Below are 25,298 nucleotides of genomic sequence, written 5' to 3' on the forward strand. Positions count from 1 at the left end.
ATAATGACCACGATGTTGAGCGCCCCACAAACCAACATCATCATCATCATCTCCCTGTACACACTACAGGCTATACAAGATAGCCAACAGAAGAAAGACATCAGAAACAGAGTTGCAAAGGCTTAAAGAAATTCCTTTAAGAAAAACGTTCCACTGCTACTAATTGTAGACAGAGAGTTCGATGTTTCTGGAAAGGTACCTAAGTACACTAGCCAAAAAATTAGTCTTCGCAGGAAACGGATACCGCTGGCCTTGGTTATGGCTTCAGTTCAGAGAGGAACAGAATCCACAGGTATCTTGAAGTAGGCAATATCCCAATAAAGCCACTCACTGATGATCAGATGCTGCACAGCTACAACATTGTGAGGATGTTCACAGCTACGTCACTACCACTGTTCCAAATAGTCCCCAACATTTTCTATGGGATTAAGATTGGGTGACTTAGGGGAAAAGTCAAGATTTGATAGGATGTCTGAGTGTCCCTTAAACCAGGAATGTATGCATGGAGCTCTGTTCAAATGTTCAAATGTGTGTGAAATCTTATGGGACTTAACTGCTAAGGTCATCAGTCTCTAAGCTTACACACTATCTAACATAAATTACCCTAAGGACAAACACACACACACCCATGCCCGAGGAAGAACTCGAACCTCCGCCGGGACCAGCCGCACAGTCCATGACTGCAGCGGCGTAGACCGCTCGGCTAATCCCGCGCGGCATGGAGCTCTGTGAACAAGGCTTTTTTAATCTTCGAAGATAGGAATGTCCACAGCACACTCATCATGAGAAGTAGAAAAAAGGCAACACTAGGTTATTGAGAACGTTGAAGAATAAATGGGTCGAATGGCTCTGAGCACTATGGGACTTAACTGCTGAGGTCATCAGTCCCCTAGAACTTAGAACTACTTAAACCTAACTAACCTAAGGACATCACACACACTCATGCACGAGGCAGGATTCGAACCTGCGACCGTAGCTGTCGTGCGGTTCCAGACTGAACCTCCTAGAACCGCTCGGCCACACCGGCCGGCCGTTGAAGAATACATTCTACTTCATGTGATTCTTGAAATAGATGGATAATTGGGGCATTCAGTTTACCGTTAGCCCACATACACAGACGCTAATTTGGAGCCGTCTAGCTGCCATCGGCCATCTCAAACTATGGGCGTCATTCGCAAGCTGATGCACCGGACACATTTTGTGTCTGATGGAGACACCCTTGCAAAGAAGTTGAAGCACCTACAATCTGCGTTCAAAGATAGCGGATATTCTCCACATTACACCAGCACAGCTTCAAGGGAGAAGAAACATGATCACCCACAAAATAAAGAGGAGATGTGGCGGTTTAAGTCTAGAGCACTCCTTCCGTACGTCGGCAGTATTTCGTCGTAAGGAAGCATTATGTTAAAGATATCTTCCGCCCACCTACAAAGACTTGTGCTCTTCTCGGTTAGGAAAAGGATGATCTGGGATTGCGGAAGGTTGGCATCCACAGAGTGCCTCCAGTGTAGCAGTGCTTACGTTGGTCAGACAACGCGTACAGTGCGTGAAATTTGCTTTGAACATAATCGCCACACTCGCCTTCCGCACCTCATTAAGTCACCCATAGCCGAGAATTATATCTCCACAGGGCATTCAGTGGATTATTCTGCCACGAAAAACTTAGTCTCGAGGAGATCCTTCTTGGATTCAATCATTAAAAAATCGGTTAGAATACGTTTGGCGGAAGATCTCATTCATCGTGATGGCAGCTTTCAACTGGATTAGGGCGTGGGACCCAGCGATTTCTATTTCTCCAGGAAGAAAGCATTTTACCATTATTGACACGTCCATCGACGACGAATTTCATCAATTTTGACACCTGAATTTTAACTCCGCGAGTGCGCATTCCGACAGTGAGAGTGCTTGTAGTACCAGAATTACGCCTGCGCGTCGTAGATGGAGCAATATTGGAAGAGGGCGAGAAACTCGACAGAGGTCACTCATGTAGCGGCTGCCTTTGCGCATTTTTGGTATACAGTTAGCGATGTGAACCGGCAATCTCCAGCACAACACACTTGCGTAAAGATGACAATGTTTGTCAGCCGAAATGAAATGAAATGATCATATGGCATTGATAGCCGAGAGTCCCCACCTGCGGAAGTTCAGCCGCCGAGATGCAAGTCTTTCAGTTCACGCCGCAATGGGCGACGCGTGTCGATGATGGTGAACTGATATTGAGGACAACGCAACCGACAGACAGCTCAGGTAACGAGGCAGACGTCGACCGAAATATCGTGGCAAAAAGTCGACGTAATCCGGTTGCAATCTCAAAACTTCAAGGAATACCCTGGCTCATATTTACGGTAACCTGAATCAGTGGTACCTAGTTAAGATACGAAAATTCTCCCAAAACAACATAAAACAGCCAGTTACATCTACTTCTACATCTACACAGTTACTCCGCAAGCCACCGTAAGGCTCGTGACGTAGGGTACCTTGTACCAGATCTAGTCATTTCCTTTCCTCTACCACTCGCAATCAGAACGGGGGAGAAATGACTATCTATATGCTTCCGTTGTATGAGCCCTAATTTCCCATATCTTAACTTCGTGGTCCTTACGCGCAATGTATGTTGGAGGCACTAGAATCTTTTGGCAGTCAGCTTCAAATGCCAGTTCTCTAAATTTTCTCAATAGTGTCCCTCGAAAACAGTGCCACCTTCCCTCCGAGGATTCCCATTTGAGCTCCCGAAGCATCTCCGTAATGTTTGCATGTTGTTCGAACCTACTGGTAGCAAATCTAGCCGCCCACCTCTGAACTGCTTCGATGTCTTTCTTTAATCTGACCTGGTACGGATCCCAAACACTCGAGTAGTACTCAAGAATAGGCCGTACAAACGTCCCATATGCGATCACCTTTGCAGATGAGCCACACTTTCCTAAAATTCTTCCAGTAAACCAAAGTCGATCATTCGCCTTCCTTACTACAGTCCTGACATGCTTGTTCCACTTCATATCGCTTCGCAACGTTACACCCATTTACTGGTTTCAAGCACTACTAATGGTGTATCCGAACGTTACGGGCTTGTTTTTCCTACTCATCCACATTAACATGAATTTTTATACGTATGGAGCTAGCTGCCATTCATCACACCAAGTAGAAATTTTGCATAAGTCACCCAGTATCCTCTTACAGTCATTCAACTTCGACACCGTACCGTACACCACGGCATCATCATCAAACAACCGCAGATTGCTGCCCACCCTGTCCTCCACATCATTTATGTATATAGAGAATAAGAGCGGTCCTATCACACTTCTCTGTGGCACTCCTGACGATACCTTTGTCTCTGATGAACAATCGCCATAGCTGTGAACCTCTTCCATATGCTCGTATCTTCATTAACAACCTGCCATGTGGCACCGTGTCAAATGCTTTCCGGAAATCTACAAACATGGAATCTGCCTGTTGACCTCCACCCGTAGTTCGCAGTATGTCATATGTGAAAAGGGCAAGCTGATTTTCACACGAACTATGCTTTCTAAAACCATGCTGATTCATGGACACAAGCTTTCGGTCTCAAGAAAACGTATGATATTCGAACAGAATATGTACAGGATTCTGCAGCAAACTGAAGTTAGGAATATTGGTCTGTAATTTTAGGGTTTCATTCTTTTACCCTTCGTATATACAACAGTCATCTGCGCTTTTTTCCAGTAACTTGGGAATTTGCGCTGGGCAAGAGATTTGCGACAAAAGCAATGTAATAGGTAAGGGGCCAATGCCTTAGAGTAGTCTTTGTAAACCGAATTCGGATTCCAACCGGATCTGATGACATTTCCTTTCAAATCTTTCAGTTGTTTCTCTATGCCAGGGATACTTATTACTATACCTTCCATACGATAGCCTGTCCGCTGGTCAAATGACGGAATGTTTGCGTGAGCAGCTTGCGTGAACGATTGCTTGAATGGCGATTCATTTTGAGCTTACAGATCCTCAACGTTGAGGTTATTAGCGAACTTTCGTCTTGATATCTTCAGCTGCCAGGCCAGACTTGTCAACAAGGGACTGGACGGAAGCCTTAGACCCGCTTAGCAACTTTACATTGGACCGGAATTTTCTGGGGTTGTTTGCCAAATCTGCCCTCCACATACTGCGGTTTATGCGCCTTGCATCTGTCGAAAACCGGAAGATCGCGGCTCGTCAGACTACACTATACGCCTCCAGTGATGTTTTGTTCCGTTTCTGTGTCGTTCAGCTCACCAAAACTGTGCATCTTTCTGTGGAACTGTGAGCATCGTCCTTTTACGAGAAAACCGATTCCAGATGTGATCTAGCATTCGGAAGGAACGGAGCTCAAATCCCCCAGCAATCGTCTATATACGGATTTTCCGCGATTTCCGTAACCTATTTAAGGCGAATAGTTACTCTGAAAAGATATACCTGATTTTCTACCCCGTCTTTGTCCAATCCGTCCATAATCTCCTCATTGTTTGCTGGGACGTTGGGTCAAATCTTGCTTCCTTCTGCTGAAGGTTCCCATACGTGCCTGCGATGACTGCTTTACCGATGCGACTGAAGTAATGCCGCACTATCACCCCTAGGATGACAACTCTTGAAATGAATTGGTGTCAAATCAAGATATAGAAGGAGCGATCAGCATATCCGACGAGTCACGCGAAGGACTTGGGATCGATTTGCGGCACCACATGGGAACTTACTCGCTAGCAGCAGTGGAACGAAGGTAATTAGCCTCGAGACAAGAACTGAGTAACGCTCCGAAAGAGATGTACAGGCTTTGGCTGCGAAACTCGACACCAGTGGCAGGCAGAACGGTGTTCTGACCATACCCACTGCCACGCCGATGCCCAATAAAGCATCAGGTAGACTATGAAGCACTGATTGTTGGTCTGTAAGAGTAACCACATTACTTTGAACTCCTATGTATGGAGTTTGTTGACGAACGAACAGACTGAGTTGAACTGGGAGGTAGCGTCTGTAGAAGTAAAACCAATTCCGAGATATTTTTGACTTTGTATGAATTTTCAGTATATGTACAGTAGGCTTCTAAATCATTAGTACCAATTTTTTATTTACCAATAATTCTTCTAACTAAACACTACACACAATCTTAAATTATGTGAGAAATGGTAACCCAGTATTAATTAACAATTTCCTATAGCAAAGCGAGCCCACAATACACCCCCTGTAACTTACCGCCATGTTTCAGAGGGTCGTACCGACTGATTGCCCAAACTTGGCTGCTGTGAAATGAGAGAGGAACGAGTGGTGACGAGAAAGACACAGGACTACCGTGGGGCACGAAGGAAGAGTGCATCACGAGAAGACCCTGGAAATGTTCGACTGGTTCTGACGAACAGACGAATGACATGCTGAAATCCGTGGCGAGGTGACAGGCACACGCCAGGAACACAGTACTAGAAGCTGGGTCGAGATCTCCACTTACCACGCGCCGTTTATCGCTGACACCATACCGTAGTGAACAGAGATTTGCATGGTGTGGACCCACAGTTAACTGGGACATTGAGTGGCACTCTATGATGTTCAGCAGTGAGCCTCGCTCCTATTTTTGGAGGTCACATTGGCACTGTGCTAGTAGACGATCTGGTGAAAGGTCACAGAAAGAAGCGATTCTCGAGGCACATGTCTCTGCAGCTCCAGGAATCACGATGTGGGAAACTATTGGATGTGAGAACACGTCTGATTTACTAACTGTCGAAGGGAGGCTGTATGTTGGCCATTATGTGATAAAGAAGATAAACCCGGTTGTCATACACTTCACGACCAGGTTACCGAAAGGCTTATTGTAATAAGTTAATGCTAGACTCTACGACGCAGTTCACACCAAAAACAGCTTGAGAAATTCACGGATCGTGATTGGCCTGCCCACTCTCCTCAATTAGCACGTAGCATGTATTGCATGTGATGGGAAGACGTATACAATCATACTAGCCTCCGGCCAGAAATCTTCGCAGACTGATACTACAAGTGTTTTAGGCATAGCAATAAATTTCCTAAGATGTCATTAGGAGGTTGTTTGCTTGCATGCCACCAACACTACAAGAGTGTTTCAATGACTGTGGGTGTGACACCTCATACTGATACCGATGATGGCCACCAGCTTATAATGGAATGAAAGTTTAATCGTTAAAGCGCGGAAGTGATGTAACAAATATGTCTCAAAAGGCCACGCACAGAATCGCGTTTTGGCGAGGGGTTGGTGTTCGGTTCCTATTTGAGGTAGGAATATGGGGTAAAAAGTTTGTAGACTAGTCGGAACCAGCGGCCATGTGTATAGCCATTAGAACATTTGTCTTATTGTAGCTATGTTATAGTATAATAATCAAGGTTTAAACGACGAACCGGAGCTGGTGCCCAGACAAATTGTGTGAATCGATTAACTCTTCTCGCAAATGATTTTAATTGGGCTAAAACTAATACCGAGTTAATGGCACCATTTGTAATGCACCGTTCGTATTTCATGGGAAAAAAAGTCACTCTCACTCTGGTTTTATGTACAAAAGCAGCGTTAAATAACTCCGGACTGGAGCGAGACTGATGGTCCAAATTTGGTCCACCGGTTTATTGGACCTTGGACTAAGACCGTTTTAACCGTCTGAAAAACTCTTGATTCGTTTGGATGCAAAAAAATAAGTGTTTCTGTGAGGTTTTTGAAGTGCGCGACTTCTGTACTTCAAACCTGTACGAATCGGTTCAAACTTTGCACGAAGGTAGATAAATGGATGAAGTCAAAACTATTTTTTTTTATCTAATAATCTTTATTCGTCGTGGAGATACGATGGTTTAAAGTCAAGTTAAACGCAGCAGTGAAATTTCATTCTTACGAGAATGCGGGGAAATAGTTTAAACCGAGTCAAATAAACAAAAAATGCATTCTTACGATACAATTGAAAACTCGCTTTCAAAAATTTGGCTTTATTTTACTTGAAAAAACAAATATTCTCCGAGATTTTTCACGCGCGTCACTTCTATGTTTCAAACTTCTGCGAATCGGATCAAACTTTATAAGAAGGTAGGCAGATATATGTAAGGAATGGCCGTCTTGTATTGTGAAAGATTTATCCATTGCCACGATACAAATATGCTTCGAAAGACAATAAAAAGACCTATTCCAGACCAGTCGTCGCCCAAGTCAACAGAATTATACGTTGGTTACCAAGCTGTGGCGGTCTAATGTGAAAATTTTGGTAGAGTAAAAGCTGGGAACCAGAATAAAAACTGTTACTACCGCAGCACAAAAAGGCGAATATGTCCTGGGCATAGTTAGAGATGTAAAAGAATGGAACTAGTTTTTCGATTTATCTGGCAGCTTCAAAGACATTAAAATCAAAACGTCCTGACATGTTCATGCTTCTTCACGAGTTAACCCTATTGCCTCAGCACTGTGAGCGCTCTTAAACTCACCCTTGTTACATATATGTCGAGGGGTGTAAGAGGAAATAGCCACAAATGTATGTGTTTTTAGAGATTGGGAGACACCAGCTATAGGAAGTACCCGAGAGTGGGGGTGAACCTATAATAGGAAATATCGCAGAGTGGGGATGGATGCATCCTAATCTTTAACGACATGTTGTGACAAATGCCATGTTGGATGACATGACAGCAGGTGTCGTGTTATACGGCATGATATCAGGTATCATGTTATTTTACTTGACATCATGCAGTATAGTATATCACATGGATACCAACAAGCAGAAAAGCGCGAATATGTCAAAATGTTTTGATTCAAATGTCTTTGAAGCTACCAGATTACGAGAGCTTGTATGCATTGAGACACGCAGTCAAGAATTATTAAATTCGTCTGAAGTAGTTACTCGCTCCTCGCCGGAAGCGGCTGCTGGCACTCGTAAGACCTGCAGTGTCACGTGCTGTGACGTACGCGACACGGCCTGTCTTTCCCGTGGGACTCCGTGGCGGTGTTGTGACGACAGCGAGTGACGCAAAGAGGGAAATGACGGGGTGCGTCAGCGGGTGAGTGGCTGCCCATCGGTCAGACAGCGGGGGAGCGCGCCTTAATGGTGGCGGTGCGGCGGCGAGCAGGTGAGCGAGAGAGCGGGTGAGCAGGTGCTGCGTCACGCACCCTGGCCGCAGCGTGGCACCGCGCAGGCCTAACGCAGTTTGCTTGCGACCGCCACAGCCGCACTGGGCACAAAGCCACTGCCACACACCTCACACCACCTCCCTTACCAATTATACACTCTCATTCCGGCAAAGAGGGCGTACACCTCAGCCGACAGTATGCTGCAGTTGGGAAACGTCTACTTAATTTCTACATCTACATCTACATTTATACTCCGCAAGCCACCCAACGGTGTGTGGTGGAGGGCACTTTACGTGCCACTGTCATTACCTCCCTTTCCGGTTCCAGTCGCGTATGGTTCGCGGGAAGAACGACTGCCGAAAAGCCTCCATGCACGCTCGAATCTCTCTAATTTTACATTCGTGATCTCCTCGGGAGGTATAATTAGGGGGAAGCAATATATTCGATACCTCATCCAGAAACGCACCCTCTCCAAACCTGGACAGCAAGCTACACCGCGATGCAGAGCGCCTCTCTTGCAGAGTCTGCCACTTGAGTTTGCTAAACATCTCCGTAACGCTACCACGCTTACCAAATAAACCTGTGACGAAACGCGCCGCTCTTCTTTGGATCTTCTCTATCTCCTCCGTCAATCCGACCTGGTACGGATCCCACACTGATGAGCAGTACTCAAGTATAGGTCGAACGAGTGTTTTGTAAGCCACCTCCTTTGTTGATGGACTACATTTTCTAAGGACTCTCCCAATGAATCTCAACCTGGTACCCGCCTTACCAACAATTAATTTTATATGATCATTCCACTTCAAATCGTTCCGCACGCATACTCCCAGAAATTTTACCGAAGTAACTGTTACCAGTGTTTGTTCTGCTATCATATAATCATACAATAAAGGATCCTTCTTTCTATGTATTCGCAATACGTTACATTTGTCTGTGTTAAGGGTCAGTTGCCACTCCCTGCACCTATCCGCTGCAGATCTTCCTGCATTTCGCTGCAATTTTCTAATGCTGCAACTTCTCTGTATACTACAGCATCATCCGCGAAAAGCCGCATGGAACTTCCGACACTATCTACTAGGTCATTTATATATATTGTGAAAGCAATAGTCCAATAACACTCCTCTGTGTCACGCCAGGCAATTTGAAAAAATACCTTCTAATCTACGGTCCTTCATGTAAATTTTTAATGGGAAAATTGTCAATAAAATCCATATTGATTATATTACTTGCTCACAGAACTGATATTTCTTCAGTGACATTAACATCGTCATTTTATCGTTGCAGGATATGGACTCGCCGTTCCTCAATCGACTGTTTGAAGCAAAAATGAAGAGACCCTTCTGCAACGCCTTCACTGGTCAGTACAAAACTCCCTAAAACCAACATAGTACTTCTTCAACCAATGAAGCAGAAACAGTGTTATTTTGTTCCTCTGGTAGTTTATATCTTTCTCACTTTTCATAATATGATTAGTGTATTGACGCGCACAGCAAAGTGAAGAGCAGGTTTGTGCCATTTCTCCCGTATTCACGTGTCGCCAATATCACTACCTGCGACTAGTGTGTAGTGCAATACCGCTCAAACGAAAAACTTTGTCACATCCGTTACTTACAAGGGAGCCTCCCCATCGCACCCCCCTCAGATTTAGTTAGAAGTTGGCATAGTGGATAGGTCCTGAAAAACTGAACACAGATCAATGGAGAAAACAGGTAGAAGTTGTGTGGAACTATGAAAAAAAATAAGCAAATATACATACTGAATAGTCCATGCGCAAGATAGGCAACATCAAGGCTAATATGAGCTCAGGAGCGCCGTGGTCCCGTGGTTGGCGTGAGCAACTGCGGAACCAGGAGTCCTTGTTTCAAGTCTTCCCTCGAGTGAAAAGTCTACTTTCTTTATTTTCGCAAAGTTATGATCTGTCCGTTCGTTCATTGACGTCTCTGTTCACTGCAATAAGTTTAGTGTCTGTGTTTTGCGACCGCACCGCAAAACCGTGCGATTAGTAGACGAAAGGACGTGCCTCTCCAATGGGAACCGAAAAATTTGATCGCAAGTTCATTGGTCAACCGATTCCTTCACGGGAAAACACGTCTGATATATTCTATACGACACTGGTGACGGCATGTGCGTCACATGACAGGAACATGTTGTCGACCCACCTAACTTGTACACTTGGCGAATGGGTAAAAAGATTCTTCTACCTTACCCGATACTACGGAGCAGTTACCTCGCATCGGACGGACGGACGGACGGACAGATAATAATTGTCTGAAAATAAAAAAATAAAAATTAAGTTTTTCACTCAAGGGAAGATTTGGACCAAGGACCTTTCGTTCCGCAGCTGCTCACGCTAACCACGGGACCACGGCGCTCCTGAGCTCACAGTATCCTTGGTGTTGCCTATCTTACGCATGTACTACTCAGTTTGTCTATTTTGCTTATTTTTTTCATAGTTCCACACAACTTCTTCCTGTTTCCTCGATTGATCTGTGTTCAGTTTTTCAAGGCCTATCCACTGTGCCAACTTATAACTAAATCTGAGGGGGGTGCGATGGGGAGGTTCCCTTGTTAGTTACGTGGGCAGTTAATGTGATAATTCTCAAGCTCCTCCCACACTCCAACAAGCTCAGTTTGCATTTTTTTTAATTGATCATATTCGCTACTGCGGATGAATTTACTACATGGAACAGTGCCGTCACATAGCCTGTTCTACGCGAATAACACCAAGGGGACCGCCAAGCTTGAAGTCCACATTCGACGGACGGACCACCATCAGCAGTATCGCATGGCCTCATTTCATGAGACACTGCGGAGAGGTTTGGTATTTAAACCGGGACGTTTACGCAAAGTCTGATGATTAAGAACTTTACGCCACCAAATCTCCTCCTCTTGCTTGCCAAATACTGGCAGAGAAAATCTTTTCTACGACCAGAATTCGAACCGGCTTACCCCCGTGTTCTTTTAAGGGGAAGACTAGTATTTTGTCCGATGAGCTTGCTCTTCAACACGCACTCCCGCGTCTTCTGAGTGTGGTGAGGAAGTGTCGGCTGACGGCAGTGTCTTCGGTGTTGCAGGGTGCGGCAAGAAGCGGTCGGACGAGAGCGTGGGCACGCTGCTGGAGATGAACTCTGAGCCGGCAGTGGCGGACCTCAGCCGGCAGATCCTGTCCGAGGCCAAGCTGTGGGAGGCCATCCAGGAGGCGCGCGCAGAGCTGCTCGCCCGCCGCCGCCAGCACGAGGTGCGTACTGCCTCCACTCATTCAGACTGAAGCGCCAAAATACTGATACAGGTATACGTATTCAAATACAGAAATATGTAAACAGGAAGGACACGAAGTTGCGGTAGGCAAAGCCTATGTAAGACAAATGTCTGGTGCAGTGGTTAGATCGGTTACTGCTGCTACAATAGCAGGTTATCGAGATTAGTGAGTTTGAACGTGGTGTTGTAGTCGGCGCACGAGCGATAGGACACAGCATTTCCTAGGTAGCGATGAAGAGGAGATTTTCCCAAAAGACCAAGAATGGGACCAACAACGACCGCAGAGAATCGTTCAACGAGACATAAGTGCAACGCTTTCGCAAACTGCTGCAGATTTCAATGCTTGGCCATCGATAAGTGTCAGCGTGCGAACCATTCAACGAAACATCATCGATATTGGCTTTCGGAGTTGAAGGCCCACTCGTGTGGCCTTGATGACTGCACGACACAAAGCTTTACGCCTCGCCTGAGCCCTTCAACACTGACATTCGAATGTTGATAAGTGGAAACAAGTTGCCTGGTCGGACGAGTCTCGTTTCCAATTGTATCAATAGGATGGACATGTACGGGTATGGGGACAACCTCATGAATTCATGGACCCTGCATATCAGCAAGAGACCGTTCAAGCTGGTGGAGGCTCTCTAATGATCTGGGGCGTATGCAGTTCAGATGTTCAAATGTGTGTGAAATCTTAAGGAACTTAACTGCTAAGGTCATAAGTCCCTAAGCTTACACACTACTTAACCTAAATTATCCTATGGACGAACACACACACACACACATGTCTGAGGTAGGACTCGAACCTCCGCCGGGATCAGCCGCACAGTCCATGACTGCAGCGCCTAAGACCGTCGGCTAATCCCGCGCGGCGCGTATGCAGTTGGAGTGATATGGGATCCATGATACGTCTCGACACGACTCTGACAGGTGAAATCTCCCTAAGCATCCTGTCTCATAACCTGCATCCATTCGTGTCCATTGTCCATTCCGGCCGACTTGGGCAATTCCAGAACGACAAAGCGACATCCCACACGTGCAGAATTGCTACAGAGTGGCTCCAGGAACACTCTTCTGCGTTTAAACCCTTTCGCTGGCCAGCAAACTCTCCAGTCATGAACATTATTGAGCATATCTGGGATGTCTTGCAACGTGCCGTTCAGAAGAGATCTCCATCCCCTCGTACTCTTACGGATTTATGACCAGCCCTGCAGGATTCATGGCATCAGTTCCCTCCAGCACTACTTCAGACATTAGTCGAGTCCATGCGACGTCATGTTGCGACACTTCTGCGTGCTCGCGGGGGCTCAGTACGATATTAGGCAGCTGTACCAGTTTCTTTCGTTCTTCAACGAACATCTGACGCGTGTTAGGCGTACTGTCGCTTGACCATCTTACATTGTTCATTGGCTAAGTAACAACTTTCATCAGATGTTTTCTATCGTACTGATTCGGCATGACACTAACTGTAGACAGCATTACCAGACAACTTACTACCTAGGTACACGTTGTGCCGTCTCCTTCATTGTTCTACGTGCATGCGAATTAATTACACGGGTTATTTCTTAGGCGAAAGTGTCTCTTGTATGCGATAAGGAGAACAGCACAAGAATGGCACAATCTTCTATCATATAGTCCTTTAAATTAATTTGTCATCGTAAGGTAAAGTTCCGCAGCCTGCGTGCACTCGCTGTGAAACAAACGTACACAGTTCTACGGAAGAAGCTGTATCTAAATCAAAATTAGTTTCCCATTTTGTCAATATTTTTGAATTTTTCAAATTAAAATGAACTTTCGTAAATGTGAACACATTAGTTTCCCAGAAGTTAAACGAAAATTACGTAAAAGCAGGTATTTATAAAAAAAATTGCCGGCTAGCTCGTAAACGCAACCAGAAATATTAACTGTTGCTCGCAGAAGCAGTTAACTTTGTTCATACTCAAAACTCTTTTTTCTGTAAATATTTTTCCAGTGTTTTTGTTTTTGATAAATCAAGGTAGAAACTAACTTTTCTTTTAAAAAAGTAACATTTTTCTCTTATCACAACACACGAATATAACAAAAAGGGAGCCGAAGCTTAGCAGTCGGAGAACTGAACAGAGTGTGAAAAAAAATTTTTCTTTTGGCCTTTTCAATCACAGTGTTATTTAAGTATATATTTTAATACATTATTTCCTTATGTTTGCGAATCGCTGAGAATCTTCCCAGCACCGCATCTTCCATCGAAAGAAGAGAGTGGTTACAACATATCACTGTAATAACTTCCATAGTCGTGTGGCTATGTGACAACTGTGCTCCCAATCTTTCTTTGCACGATATATTTTTTCCAGTTACTTCATATCTAAAAATTCATCTGTTGAGTAGAAGGAGATGTCGTTCAGAAATTCTTTTCATTTGTTTTTAAGTGCTGCTTGGCTATCTGTCAGACACTGAATGCCATTTGATAAATGACCAAAGACTTGTGGCAGCATAATCCACCCCCTTTTGTGCCAATGTCAGATTTTTAGTGTTGTAGCCATGCACTTTGCGATTATTTTTGAATTGGGGTGGGTTATTAATAACAAATTTCGTAAATGAATATATGTATTGTGGAGTTACTGTGAATATCCCTAGTTCCTTAATAAATGTCTGTAAGGTGATCATGGATGGGCTCCAACTATTATTCTGATTACACGCTTTTGTACAGTGAATACTTTCTCTCTTAATGATGAAGTACCCAAAAAATGATGCCATATGAAAGAAGCGGACCAAAATAGGCATAGTAAGCTAATTTACTGATATGTTTCTCACCAAAATTTGCAATACCCCTAATAGTGTAAATAGCGGAATTCAAACGCTTCAACAGATCATCAATGTGTTTCTTCCAATTCAATTTCTCATCAATGCACACACACCCAGAAATTTTGAACATTCTGCCTTAGCAACAGACTCCTCTTCAAAGTCTATATTTATAAATGGTTTTATGCAGTTTACTGTAAAGAACTGTATATACCGTGTTTTATCAAAGTTTATTGTAAGTACATTTGCAGAGAACCACTCATAATTTTCTGAAAGACATTATTTACAATTTCCTCAGATAATTCATGTTTGTTGCGTTTGATTACTGAACTTGTATCATTAGCAAAAAGAAGTGCTTTAAATCTTCATAAATATATATCGGTAACCATTTATATATATAAGAACAATAAGGGACCTAAAAAATGAACACTGTGGGACACCGTGCTTGATATCCACCCACTTAGAGGGCTCTGCTGATTATTGCAGACTATCTGTACTGTTAATTTCAACCTTCTGCATTCTTCCAGTTAAATATGATTTGTTAAATCATTTGTGCACTGTCCCGTACATACAACAATACTTTAGCTTATCTAGAAGAATTTCGTGATTCTCGCAGTCAATTTAGTGGACGTACTTCTATAAAAAATGATCTTGATATTCCAGTTAATGGTTTACAGTGATGCGATCAGAAGCATGCGAACACCTGGCTCAAAATGACTTAAAAGTTAGTGGCACACTCCATCGGTAATGCTGAAATTCAGTATGATGTTAGCTAACCCTTAGCCGTGATGCCAGCCTTCACTGTCTCAGACATACGTTCAATCAGGTCCTGGAAGGTTTCTTAGGGAATGACAGCCCATTCTTCACGGAGTGCTGCACTGACGAGAGGTATCGATGTCGGTCGGTGAGGCCTGGCACGAAGTCTGCGTTCCAAAACATCCCAAAGGTGTTCTATAGGAATCAGGTCAGGACTCTGTGCAGGTCAGTCCATTATAGCGATGTTATTGCCCTGTAACCACCCCGCCACAGGCCGTGCATCATGAAGAGGTCCTCGATCGTGTTGAAAGATGAAATCGCCATCCCCGAATTGCTCCTCAACAGTGGGAAGCAAGAAGGTGCTTAAAACTTCATTTTAGACTTGTGCTGTGATAGTGCCACGCAAAACAACAAGTAGTACAAGCCCCCTCCGTCAAAGACACGACCACACTATAACACCACCACCTCCGAATTTTACTGTTGGCACTACAAACGCTGGCAGATGACGTTCACCGGGCATTAGCCGTACCCACGCCCTGCCACATTGTGTACCGTGATTCGTTACTCCACATAACGTTTTTCTCTGTTCAATTCGTCCAATGTTTACACTCCTTACACCAAGCGAGGCGTCGTTTGGCATTTACCGGCGTGATGTGTGGCTTATGAGCAGCCGTTCGACCATAAAATCCAAGTTTTCTCACCTCCCAATTAACTGTCATAGTACTTTCAGTAGATCCTGATGCAGGCTGGAATTCCTGTGTGATGGTCTGGATAGATGTCTGCCTATTATATATTATGCCCCTCTTCAACTGTCGGATATCTCCGTCAGTCAACAGACGAGATCAGCCTGTACGCTTTTGCGCTGTACGTGTCCCTTCACGTTTCCACTTCAGTACCACATCGGAAACAGTGGGCCTAGGGATGTTTAGGAGTTTGGAAATCTCGCGTACAGACGTATGACACAAGTGACACCCAATCTCCTGACCACGTTCGAAGTCTGTGAGTTCCGCAGAGCGCCCCATTCTGCTCTCTACGATGTCTAATGACTACTGAGGTCGCTGATATGGAGTACCTGGCAGTAGGTGGCAGCACAATGCACCTAAGATGAATAACGTATGTTTTTGGGGGTGTCCGGATACTTTTGATCACATAGTGTACCTTGGCTTCATGAGAAAGCTCAGGGAACAGAACACATATATTACGCACATTTTCACTTGACTTAGCCACTGTCCTCTTTGACTCCATTTGGCCGCCATAAAGAAAAATATAGGGGAGACCGTTGTAGCTTGGTACAATTTTCAGACTTTCTCTTCTAGACAGCCCTGTAACAGAATTTTACTAGCAAAGGAACCCGGCGTTGGCCAGGTCAAAATATTTTGCATGGGATAAGGCTTGAGTACATACCATGTCAGACATGAGATGGATACAGTCGTACACGTCTCTAAGGATATTATGAATGCTGTTATCCTGTTCGTAAGGTAGTTTCGTCCCGGAGCTTGGCAGTGGGTGAATGTGATGCACAAAAATCTGCGAAATATGGGGCAATAAATAATCGCAGGTAGAGCTAAATTATATATGACTTACGAGCTTTACCGTATGTGTGAAAAAGTTTTTATTGTTTCGTTCAGGATTCAATGTGATGGTGATTGAGTCCTCAATATGTTTCATCCATACTGTGGTGCATGATTATATTCATGAAGAATAATGCAAGAAAGGAATAAGCGAAATGATTGGCGAAAACGTGCTAAATTATGAAAAGGAGTATATCCAAGATTCGGGCTGGGCTACATCTACATCTACATCATACTCCGCAAGCCACCTAATGGTGTGTGGCGGAGGGTACTTTCGGTACCATTATCTGATCCCTCTAACCCTAGTCTACTCGCGAATAGTGCGTGGGAAGAGAAATTGTCGGTAAGCCTCTGTATTGGCTCTAATTTCTCGAATTTTCTCCTCGTGACCAATAAGCGAAATGTATGTGGGGGGAAGTAATAAGTTGTCTGACGCCTCCTGAAAAGTGCTGTCTAGGTTCGCTGTGCGTCCCACGTTGATTTCTGGGGTTATTTCAGCTACTGTTGGTAGTCTGTTAGCACACATACAACTCTACGGAAACGTAACTCCTCTCGGTCGTTAAGTGAAGGCCGGCGGTCACTACGTTGTCCTTGGTGAGGGAAAATACGTGAAATTTGTTATTCTCGGCCCACTATTGGCACTGTGGATCTCGGAATATTGAATTCCCTAACGATTTCCGGAATGGAATGTCCCGTACGTCTAGCTCCAACTATCATTCCGCATTCAGAGACTGTTAATTCCCGTCTGGCAGCTGTAATCACGTGGGAAACCTTTCCACATGGATCACCTGACTATAAATGACCGCCAGTGCACCGCCCTCCTATACTTTGTGTACGTGATACTACCGCCATCTCTAAATGTGCATGTTCCTATCCCATGAATCTGGCAGCCCAGTGTAACGGGCCGAGGGCTCAAACGACCCGCCTCGGCTACTAAGTAAACGAATGGGGTTAGCCTAAAAATGAAATTGCACTTTACTAGCAGTCATCGCAATTATTCACAAGCGTTCCCACCTTTTACCAAAGTGTGCCCACCCCGTTAGCCGTGCGGTCTACAGCCGGGGGCCGAACCGCACAACAACCCTGAAAGAGTGGCTCGGCGTGGGGCGGCGGAGGGGCGAAGTGGACCGCGGCAGCCGCCGCGGGGCCGAGGACCACCGCGGCCGCGGCGGGGACGGAGCCCCCCCGCCGCCCCCAGGCCCCCGGCCAACATACAATACAATGTATTTCATGTACAACAACACAGTCATATTTTGAAATTGATTTTTAATTTTTGTGTCTTGTGGGAGTAGTGAGTTCTAGGCTAGAAGTACGTAATTACGCTTCCTTGTGTTTAGGACACTGACAAAAAAAAAAGCACTCCGTCTTCAGGCCACAAGTAGCCCATCGGGACCATCCGACCACCGTCTCATCCTCAGTTGACGATGCGGATAGGAGGGGCGTGTGATCAGCACACCGCTCTCCCGGTCGTTATGATGATTTTCTGTGACCGGAGCCGCTACTATTCGGTCGAGTAGCTCCTCCATTGGCATCACGAGGCTGAGTGCACCCCGAAAAACGGCAACAGCGCATGGTGGCCTGGATAGTCACCCATCCAAGTGCCGGCCACGCCCAACAGCGCTTAACTTCGGTGATCTCACGGGAACCGGTGTATCCACTGCGGCAAGGCCTTTGCCACACTGACAAAGTAGTGATATATTTTAGAGCGTAGAGCGTGGCAGCAAGAGGAACTCGCAGTGTACAGTATGTTAAGTAGTGGATCTGTGCAGATCACTGTGTTTATGTAGTTAACAGTAAAGCCGAACCTACCACAGCAATCAAATAGTGGTCGTTTACTGCGTATTGTGGCCACTTTTTAGCCCACAAATACAGACCTGTATTTCCAGCCGTCTAACTGTCACAACGCTCTTCACAATCTAGGCACGTTCTTCGACATTTTGTGTCTGATAGAGACTGGTTTCCAAAGGACCTGGAACACTTACACTCTGTGTTCAAAGACAATACATATTCCCCTAGCAGTTGGTTGGGTGACCATCCGCTCTGCCGAGCGCTGTTGGCAAGCAGGATGTACTCAGCACTTGTGAGGCAAACTGAGGAGCTACTTGATTAATAAGTAGCGGCTCAGGTCTCGGAAACTGACATACGGCCGTGAAGCGGTGTGCTGACCAGTGACCCTCCGTATCCGCATCCAGTGACGCCTGTGGACTGAGGGTGAGACGGCGGCCGGTCGATACCGTTGGGCCTTCATGGCCTGTTCGGTCGGAGTTTAGTTTTATTATATTCCAAATGAATAAGCAAAGTGTTTATCCGAAATCACTGTTGTGTATCGTTCCACTATTCATTTGTTAATTACGAGTATTTTTATCTTTAAGTCTATCTGCATTATTTTCTTTTTTTCACTGTTGATCGTCGGTAAAGTGTGACTGACGAAAACCTGCAGAAATATTAAAAACGGATCTATTTGATACGACACGTCGTTATTAAAGTCTGAATGACGAAACCGCGCAAGCATCGTATAATGTCGGGCGAAGAAAACAATAGACGCATTGTCTATTGTACGTAAAGTTCGTAAGTCACAGAGTGCTCGTATATAGCATTTCATAAGCATATTTATTGCTACGTATTTTGCGGATTTTAGCTCGCCACACCCACCCAATGCCACGCAGAGCGTTCAAATTACCTCACTAACAGCATGAGATCAAGGACTATCTACCATCACAGCCACGAATGCGTGCCAGTGGATGGTTAAGGAGAAAAGTCTGCCAGTACGTACGCATACCAGCTTCTTATACATCGATATAGATCATATTTTCTAATTCCATTTTTAATAATTCCATTCACTTTTTATGTGCTGCACTTTTTTCTGAAAATTAAGGTTTTTCCAAAAATGTGAAAACAGATTCCGGGGGTCAACATGCTCAATGTACCTAGGAACAAATATTCGTTTGAAATTTAAAAGCACTGCAGTAAAAAAAAAAATTGTCAATACTGTACTTAATAGTCTATTACATTTCTGCTCTACTATACACCCAGTAAGCGAAATTAAATTAAGCAGAAGTATTATCAAAAACCACTTACAAGTCATGTACGTTTTGACATAGAAGCTATTGGAATCTGACACAAATTTCTATGTTCAATACTGGTAAAACTGTGTAGACACTATAGATATTCAGTTAATTTGCTGGTATCACATGTCCCATGGTGAAAGACCTTCGTCTGTTTCAAGGTACAAGATGGTGCACGACCGACGCGGTTCAATTAATTGTTCCAAAAATACAAAGTCTTTTACGCACCATAAAATACTCTAACTGCAGAAGTAACAATATATCCCAGTAGGTCTAACACACTGGGTGTCTGGGCTAGAGGTAATCACAAACAAATCCTTGAACCGAAAGAACTCGACCTTTTATGTTGTTGGGTAAATACGCAGTCGACAGAAGTACTCTCCAACAAATGATTCTCACCATTTCATGAAATGCGCTGAGTCGCGTGGCGCATTCGCGCCAGTGACAGGGTACACCTATGTTGGCGAACTACGCATTTCCACAGGTGCCTCCCGACGTCAGTTGCTAGCAGGATTGAACACCCCCCCCCCCCCCCCCACCTCCAAAAAATGGTTCTAATGGCTCTGAGCACTATGGGACTTAACATCTATGGTCATCAGTCCCCTAGAACTTAGAACTACTTAAACCTAACTAATCTAAGGACATCACACAACACCCAGTCATCACGAGGCAGAGAAAATCCCTGACCCCGCCGGGAGTCGAACCCGACGCACGACCACGAGCTCTGCCCCCCCCCCCTTCCAACTCCGTGGGGATGTCACCACATTTCTCCACGAGACGTTTTCTGAGCGCTGGATCGGCAAGTGGGTCCGTCGGTCCCCTGGTCTGACTCCGCTGAATTTCAGTGCAGAAGGTCTTATCAAGGACATTATTTACAGAACAAGGGTCCGATATCTGGTAGATTTCAGGCAACGGATCTACGCCACGTTAGTGACCATAATATAGTCATGCTTATGAACATGTGGCGAGAAATGGAGTATCGTTTCGATATCTGTCGAGCTGCAAACTGCACCGACACGAATAAAAATGTTTGAGCTCCTCTACACAATGTTGGACGCATAAAGTTATAAACCTTAATGCGTATTGAAATATAAACAAATGGTTTCGTATTCCTCTAGCGCAGAAACCCTGTGTTATATGACACTTAAATGTGTAGAACGCGAAGTGTTTACAAATGCTGCGCAAAAAAAACACCTTGTCTAACAACAATAGTAATTGTAAAAGAATGGCGGAAACTGTTTATGGTGGTCTGTAGTGCGTATTCCTTCATGTGATTCTAAAATTAGTCACTAGATAGAAGTATCCTCCAGAAACATACTGCGTTTCTAGGTAGACTGTACTCTAGGTACAACACTCCGCTTGTTCCATACTTCACAATACTAATTACGGAATAAATAGTTCGCACTACAATTCGCGTCATCATTTGCTCGTCCCGACTCGTCCTTTATTCACTCGCGTGCCGACTCCGCAAACATACCACCTGCGCGCCAAAAGCTCAGCCCACTTCCTGGCCGACAGGATATCTCCGCGGCACCTGTGATCTTTGGTCCAACAGAGATTGGTGAGGGAAAAATTCTACACGTCGTACCGGTATCGCTATTTGTACCCTTACAAAGCACATGGTTGTGATGAGTACTGTCCGATGCGAGCCACCACATCGCTCTGCTCACCGCACCGATAGAAACTCGCTTTAAAATCTCTGCATTCTAAAAATTCACGTACGAACTCTAAAATTCCCGTATGGTACAGGTCTCTAGGTATTTCTGTGTCAAAAATATGTTTTAAATTATAATTAGTACCAGCGTTACGTTTTTTTTCAAACTTGTGCACTTTTGCCGTCCAGAAAATAACTTTAAACTTATTACGTCATATCTCTAAAATTACTGGATTACCAAAAAATCCCTCTCTGCAGTCTTGTGCGTCCTTAGAAATTTATCAGGGGGAGGGAGGCGGCACCGGCAAGACTAAAATTGTCATTTTTTACATGAATGTGCTGGCCCGTTTCGAGACATGTCATGCCATAAGAACTAAATTTTATAGGTGACTCAAAAACCTCCTTACCTATATCCCAGATAACTGATAGCTGTCCACTCAAGATTGACATACAAAGTTCTACTCAAGATTTCATTTCATAGACGGGAAGGGGGGCGGGGAAGGGAACAAATGCTCCATGTTACCCCCCCCCCCCCCCACTCTTGCCCATCTTTTCGGCAACTGATGTTTCCAAAGTCACCTATCCCACTGCGTTTGCTATGCTTAAGCATTTTGGCAGGCAGCATTTTTTGCAATTTTTCCGGTATTTAACTGGCAACAAATTTGAAGTTTAACGTCTCTATATCCTTCAAAATTCACTTAAAATTGTGAAATTTACAAACGGTACGATCTCTACAGTGTCTCCAATCACGTTAAAAACTGTTCTTAATTTTACTTGGCCAGAGTTACATTTCTTCTTTAAAGAGGGGAAATTTTCGCGTTCAGAACGGTTTCCTTTGTCATAAATAGCAGCGGAAGTGGTTCAGTAGCAGCCGACACTACCGGGCTCCTGTAGGTCCCATAGGCCCGATGTCTGGCAACATTTTCAATATGTTACAGTATTTTGGAGCATCTTCTACTCTAGAATACGACGACCTTCCTCTACGTTGAAAATTTCCTCTGTGGGAAGCAGCGTCTTAGGATATCTGCTCACTATCTTCGTGCACGACACTCACAAGGCAGGAGATTCTAGGCTGATGCTCTGTGCCTTGACTTTTGGAAGGCATTCGATATGTTTGCGTAACGTCGCCCAATGAACAAACCAGAAGTAAATGGAACATCGCACCAGAACTCTGATGAGATTGAAGAGTTCGCAGCAAATAGAACACAGCATGCAGTTCTTAACGTAGATGAATCTTCAGGGGTAAAAGTAACATCGGGTATACCCCAAGAAAATGTTTTAGAGCTATTACTGATCATATTATACAGGGTTATTACAAATGATTGAAGCGATTTCACAGCTCTACAATAACTTTATTATTTGAGATATTTTCACAATGCTTTGCACACATATACAAAAACTCAAAGTTTTTTTAGGCATTCACAAATGTTCGATATGTGCCCCTTTAGTGATTCGGCAGACATCAAGCCGGTAATCAAGTTCCTCCCACACTCGGCGCAGCATGTCCCCCCATCAATGAGTTCGAAAGCATCGTTGATGCGAGCTCGCAGTTCTGGCACGTTTCTTGGTACAGGAGGTTTAAACACTGAATCTTTCACATAACCCCACAGAAAGAAATCGCATGGGGTTAAGTTGGGAGAGCGTGGAGGCCATGACATGAATTGCTGATCATGATCTCCACCACGACCGATCCATTGGTTTTCCAATCTCCTGTTTAAGAAATGCCGAACATCATGATGGAAGTGCGGTGGAGCACCATCCTGTTGAAAGATGAAGTCGGCGCTGTCGGTCTCCAGTTGTGGCATGAGCCAATTTTCCAGCATGTCCAGATACACGTGTCCTGTAACGTTTTTTTCGCAGAAGAAAAAGGGGCCGTAAACTTTAAACCGTGAGATTGCACAAAACACGTTAACTTTTGGTGAATTGCGAATTTGCTGCACGAATGCGTAAGGCTTCTCTACCACCCAGATTCGCACATTGTGTCTGTTCATTTCAACCATTAATAAAAAAAAGTTGCTTCATCACTGAAAACAAGTTTCGCACTGAACGCATCCTCTTCCATGAGCTGTTGCAACCGCGCCGAAAATTCAAAGCGTTTGACTTTGTCATTGGGTGTCAGGGCTTGTAGCAATTGTAAACGGTAAGGCTTCTGCTTTAGCCTTTTCCGTAAGATTTTCCAAACCGTCGGCTGTGGTACGTTTAGCTCCCTGCTTGCTTTATTCGTCGACTACCGCGGGCTACGCGTGAAACTTGCCCGCACGCGTTCAACCGTCTTTTCGCTCACTGCAGGCCGACCCGTTGATTTCCCCTTACATAGGCATCCAGAAGCTAAACTGCGCATACCATCGCCGAATGGAGTTAGCAGTTGGTGGATCTTTGTTGAACTTCGTCCTGCAGTGTCGTTGCACTGTTATGACTGACTGATGTGAGTGCATTTCAAGCACGACATACGCTTTCTCGGCTCCTGTCGCCATTTTGTCTCATTGCGCTCTCGAGCGCTCTGGCGGCAGAAACCTGAAGTGCGGCTTCAGCCGAACAAAACTTTATGAGTTTTTCTACGTATCTGTAGTGTGTCGTGACCATATGTCAATGAATGGAGCTACAGTGAATTTATGAAATCGCTTCAATCATTTGTAATAGCCCTGTATATACATAAATGACTTAGTCGGTAACGTCAGAAGCTCCAAGAGGCCGTTCATATGTGACGCTGTTGCGTAGAGGTGTCAGTGCTAGCAAACTGTAGCGAAATATACGAAGAAGGTCGATTGCCGCAAGCGCTGGCACAAGCGTACGCTCTTGGATTGGCATTTGATCCTCAACATAAACACATATATCGCCTTGAACACGAATAAGTGGAAATATTCGTTACGTTTTTTAGTACACGAGTGCCGAACAATCACTGGAAACAGGCATATCCATTAAAAATGTGGGGACATGCGCACGGGGCGTGGAACGACAACCTAAAACATAATCGCAGGAAAAGCAGATGACACACTGAGAGGCACTGGAAGTATTCTCCGAAAATGTAGCCCAGCCATTGCAGAGGTAGTTTAAAAACCCTCGCTCGGCCTGAAATTAAGTACTGTTAGTCAGCGGCCCTTACCAGGTAACACTGATAGATGAAGTAGAGGAGACCCAAAAGGTTCGTTTAGCAAGTGCGAAAAAATAGCGAAGATGTTCATCCACCTCCAGCGCAGCCCAAAGAGATACTGCTTTATCATATATTCATCTCGTGAAAAGAGCGTGAGTAAAAAATTAGAGAGATCCAAGGTCACAAGGTCATTCTTGCCAGCAGTCATTCTCCCCACACTGTTCTTGGCTGGAACAGAAAAAGAGAAGTGTCAGTGCTACACGAAGTACTCTCCGCCGGACACGGTAAGGTGGCTCGCAGCGAACAGATGTGGAAGTAGATGTACTCGGGTCGAACACGATGGAAAAATGAGACGCCGCACATTGTTCTCTTGGCAAGATGCTAGTGGAGGTGGTTCGCCAACCCCTACCTCCGACTTGCTGATAATGTTTCTGATGTGTATCTTTATCGTAGAAATAATTCTGATGAGTGTTTATGCGAAGTAATGTTGTGCTAGTGTCATGCAGATTTTTCATGCTATCTGGAAAGGAGGGAGTGAAGTTCGATTTTTGTAAAGAAGGTTGGGAAAAAACTAAAATTGGCCCGAAAATTGTTTTCCGCGGTTCAGCTCAACGTAACCGAGACAGCAAAGATATCATAAGGAAATTATGCGAAAGGACTTCGATCAGCTGGAAATATTGCCTGAGAGAGCGAGATATTTCCACACGATTCTAGCATGGCGATATACCTTGTATTTTTAACGTATCTTGCACCGTGAACTTTTCTAGCGAGTCGTTAATACTGCGAAAAAGCTAAAAACATTCCCAGATTTAACTGCGCGAGTTTTCCTTCTGTTCTTCCGAACGGTGAATTTACACCACCAATATGCAAGTTCACAGAATACCCACTACTGTTTCTAGACATTGTGTAGCGTTTCTCCGTTGGAGGTTATCTCTACCTTGCTGAAACGTAAATAAGACGACTCAGCTTCTCTTTTAACCAAATATTCTCACGATACATTATTGTGCAATCTTGAAATCTTTTCCGGGAATCCGCAGTAGTAGTACGAACGCATACAACAAAT

The 25,298-nt window shown here is 44.6% G+C and overlaps 1 protein-coding gene and 1 pseudogene across 1 annotated transcript in view; one reads left to right on the top strand and one right to left on the bottom strand.

Moving 5' to 3' along the window:
- LOC126104743 (cardioactive peptide) overlaps nucleotides 1-25,298 on the top strand; it is a 350,758-nt gene that overhangs the window by 315,946 nt on the left and 9,514 nt on the right. The window contains exons 3-4 of the mRNA XM_049912338.1: nucleotides 9,350-9,422; nucleotides 11,140-11,303. Coding sequence (XP_049768295.1) covers nucleotides 9,350-9,422; nucleotides 11,140-11,303 — 237 coding nt within the window. The remainder of the gene's footprint in view (nucleotides 1-9,349; nucleotides 9,423-11,139; nucleotides 11,304-25,298) is intronic.
- LOC126100989 (5S ribosomal RNA) lies at nucleotides 17,984-18,101 on the bottom strand (annotated as a pseudogene).

This window comes from Schistocerca cancellata, chromosome 1 (genome assembly GCF_023864275.1).
Source record: "Schistocerca cancellata isolate TAMUIC-IGC-003103 chromosome 1, iqSchCanc2.1, whole genome shotgun sequence".
Classification (NCBI taxonomy): Eukaryota; Metazoa; Arthropoda; class Insecta; order Orthoptera; family Acrididae; genus Schistocerca; species Schistocerca cancellata.